Genomic DNA, 4,073 nt, shown 5'->3' with positions numbered 1-4,073 from the left:
AATTTGTAATTTAAATTTCTGTAACTTCTAATTAATGTCACTTATGTATTGAAACCTATATGTATTGGAAGTTTGCAAACGTTATTATAAGTATGAATAAATGTGGCTTTGAAGGGTTAATTAGTTTTCTCTAAAACATTTATTTATCTCTAAAAGTTATCAAACTTAAATTATACGATTTGCGACAAGCACAAAGGGAACTACTCCCTGAACCTAGGGCATGCATGGTCTGACCTTGTTAACATCTTGTTTTGCATGAAAAATCAGACGCATATGTAGTTAATCTATCAATCTAGATGTACGTATATGTATGTATGTATGTATGTATATACGTATGCGCGTATGTATGTATGTACGTTTATGTTTATATAGGGGAAAGCACACAAAACAAGACCAAAGGGAGAGAGCCACATAGGAAAAGTGAAGAGAGAATTTTTTAAAAAAAAAACAAGAAAGAGAGGCAGTGTGGTTTCCCGGTGGTTTAAGCTTTTAGTTCTGCAGCCTCTCTCCAATGGCTCTGAAGCTCTTTCTCTTTGCTCTTCTCCTCTCCCTCCCTCCTTCTCTCTCCTCTCCTCCCAAAGGTCTCTCTCTCTCTCTCTCTGTAGATCCATGGAAAGTTACTGTTTTTCTTGGTTTAGACCAAATGGGCACTGTGTTTTTTTCACTTACTCTTTGATTCTCAGTGCAATTCGAGAGATCTGGTTTCGGTTTTTGAAGAGTTTCTTCATGTTGGATAATTTCATGGGCAATTCTGTTTTTGTATCTCTCGTTTTACTTTAGTTACCTTTCACATTCCACGAGCCTTTTTTTACTGAAGCACGTAATTTTTCCCGATGAAAAATCCCTTCTCTGTATATTTTGACTTCGTGTTCTTGTTCCAAACCTAAGATTAATCTTCATTGTCGAAACTCTCTCTCTCTCTCTCTATAATATATATATATATATATATGTATAATATCAACCTCTTTGTACAGCAATTATTGCTACTACCAACCACCAATTCTCACGAACAAGATTAAGTAGTAATAGCAAATAATATTATGATAATAACATTGAGACAATTAGCATTAATGACAAGAATTAATGTCAAAAATGGATTGCAGGTAAGGGGGAGGAGCGTCGTTTCAACCCCTACAGGTACACATTCATCGAGAAAGCGAGCTCCTTCTCATCGCCGCCGTCCTCGTCGTTCGCATCCAACGGTCGAGATTCGTCCTACGACTACATCGTCATCGGCGGCGGCACCGCGGGTTGCCCTCTCGCCGCGACGCTGTCGCGGAACTTCAGCGTTTTGGTGCTGGAGAGAGGTGGCGTTCCGTTCTCAAACGCAAACGTGTCCTTCCTCGGGAACTTCCACATCGGTCTGGCCGACACGTCAGCATCCTCCGCGTCGCAGCCGTTCGTCTCCACCGACGGCGTTCTGAACACTCGTGCTAGGGTTTTGGGAGGCGGTTCTTGCATCAACGCAGGTTTCTACTCCAGAGCCGATGCAGGGTACGATCATATATATATACACATATAGTTGTTATAGTCCCATATAAAAACCAGTGGATATAATTTTTCTACAACAAAAAAAAACTCGAATCTAAAAAAAAATAATCGAATCAAAACCCCTAATGTCAACAAGCCAAATTTAAACCTTAACTTTTGGGTAAAGTTCCTATTTTTTTTTTACAATTAATTAAAAAGTTTGGATCTTTTTTTGTTCATTTCCGCTCACAAATTTATATTTACACATACAACCAAAAATACATTTTTTTTTCGGGAGGAATTTTCGAAGGGTGGAACAAACTTTCTGATTAGGGTTTATTACTAAAATTGCAGGTTCATAAAGCGACAAGGATGGAATCCAAAGCTAGTGAGAGAGTCGTACCCATGGGTTGAACGACAAGTGGTTCATAGGCCAAAGCTCACATTGTGGCAGAAAGCCCTAAGGGACGGTCTCTTGGAATCCGGAGTCAGACCCTTCAATGGCTTCACCTACGATCACATGTACGGCACCAAAATCGGAGGCACCATCTTCGACCGCTTCGGCCGCCGCCACACCGCCGCCGAGCTACTCTCTTACGCTAATCCTCAGAAGCTCCGGGTCTTGATCTATGCCACCGTCCAGAAGATCATCTTCGATACATCGGGTATAGATCTCATTTCTAGTTCTTGAAAATGGCTAAATCTGCACTTTTTTCGGTGAATTATGGGCAGATTAATAGGAAGAAATGCGTTTTTTCGATACCGTTGATTAACTTTCGAATATTTGGTGAATCAAAACAAGTAAATTTGCTTATAATGATTGAAATATAGAGGTTGATTTTCTGTTGCTTTCTATTCAAGAAAGTGTCTTCATCTTGTCACTGTTGTCTTCATCCTTTTGTTTCTCTGCTTCTGATTCTTGATCTAGACGAAAGTATTAGAACTATATGAAGGTTTCTGAAAATAGAATTTCGTATGAAAGATCTGAAAGGTTTGGTCATTCGATACAGGGAAAAGGCCTAGAGCAGCAGGAGTGGTATTCAAAGACGAGAACGGTAATCAACACCAGGTGCTTCTTAGGAACAAGCCTGGAAGCGAAGTGATCTTATCGAGCGGGGCGATTGGCTCGCCTCAGATGCTGATGTTGAGCGGAATCGGACCGAGAAATGAGCTCCAGAGGCTGAAGATTCCGGTGGTTCTTGTTAACGAGTTCGTCGGGCAAGGAATGGCTGATAATCCGATGAACACCATCGTTGTCCCTTCAATGGAGCCTGTAGAGAAGTCACTTATTCAGACTGTCGGAATTTCAAGGAAAGGTGTGTATATAGAAGCTAGTTCCGGCTTTGGACAGTCCGCTGAGAGCATTCACACTCATTATGGGATCATGTCGGCCGAGGTAATGACTTCAGAAACTGTAATTCCGATTAAGATTCATTAGTTTCTTCACGCCCAAGAAACCGATTCTTGTTTCTGCAGTTTTTCGATGTTAGCTTTCGGCATTTCTGCTCTTTGTTCTTCATTTTCGCAACTTTTGATACGGTTTTGAATTCTTGATTCAGATTTGAATCCTTTTCAATATCCCGAAAAAAAAAAAAGAAACTGTTGCTCAACCGGAGATTTTTGCTTTGACGATATGCAGAGCCAACAATTATTATCCACCGCTGTCCCTCCAAAGGAGAGAGCACCAGAGGCGATGCAAGGTCCTAACACGAGAAAGAAGAAGGCATTTCTTGAAGTATTCAATGGAGGGTTCTTCTTGGAAAAGCTCGCGCATCCGATTTCAACTGGGCATTTAAGCTTGGTCAACACAAACGTCGACGACAACCCTTCCGTCACCTTCAATTACTTCAGCAACCCTCTCGATGTCCAACGCTGCGTCGAAGGTGTCCGGCTGATCACGAAGGTCGTCACGTCCAAACGGTTCCTGAACTACACTCGGACAGAGAAGCTGAGTGTCGAGAAGCTGCTCAGCTTGAGCACAAAGGCAAACATCAATCTGATGCCGAAGCACTTGAACGATTCCACGTCCATCGCTCAGTTCTGCAAAGACACTGTAATCACAATCTGGCATTACCATGGCGGTTGTCATGTCGGGAAAGTTGTGAGCAATGACCGCACAGTTATTGGCGTTGACAGGCTCAGAGTCATAGACGGCTCGACGTTTAGCGAGTCGCCCGGAACAAACCCTCAGGCGACAGTCATGATGATGGGAAGGTATATATTATATACACACCCACATATAGAACCAATCAATATTACCGTCAAGAATCGGATATATGCTATAAAGATCGTATTTTGATACGTAAATGATGGATTTTTTTTCGATTTTTACAGATACATGGGAGTCAAGATTCTAAGGGAGAGACTCGGAAAGAATGCAGGCGTGTAACTTGTGGATCAAGAAACCCTTTCATGGCCGTGAAGCATAAGCCGCAGTAGGTTAAATTTGTACCCGAAGATTGCATTGGAGAAACCGCCCGTTTTTTCTGGTTATTTTGATATTCGATTCATTGTAGTTGTAGAATCAAATTTACTTTTGTTGTTGACTGATGATCTGTAACCCTTTTGGCGAATCGCTTGTTGCTTGTAGGGAGTCGACAGTT

At 41.6% G+C, this 4,073-nt stretch overlaps 1 protein-coding gene across 1 annotated transcript; it reads left to right on the top strand.

Annotated features, from left to right (window-relative positions):
• Positions 1-417: 417 nt before the first annotated feature.
• On the top strand, positions 418-4,059 carry LOC104812219 (protein HOTHEAD). The gene is made up of 6 exons (XM_019202514.1): positions 418-581; positions 1,104-1,494; positions 1,825-2,135; positions 2,481-2,866; positions 3,110-3,684; positions 3,805-4,059. The coding sequence occupies exons 1-6, from the start codon at positions 512-514 to the stop codon at positions 3,857-3,859; spliced, it is 1,788 nt and encodes a 595-aa protein (XP_019058059.1). The 5' UTR covers positions 418-511; the 3' UTR covers positions 3,860-4,059.
• Positions 4,060-4,073: the final 14 nt, after the last annotated feature.

Source organism: Tarenaya hassleriana, unplaced genomic scaffold (genome assembly GCF_000463585.1).
Source record: "Tarenaya hassleriana unplaced genomic scaffold, ASM46358v1 Cleome2, whole genome shotgun sequence".
NCBI classification, from domain to species: domain Eukaryota; kingdom Viridiplantae; phylum Streptophyta; class Magnoliopsida; order Brassicales; family Cleomaceae; genus Tarenaya; species Tarenaya hassleriana.
This window is presented reverse-complemented; position numbering and strand designations above follow the sequence as displayed.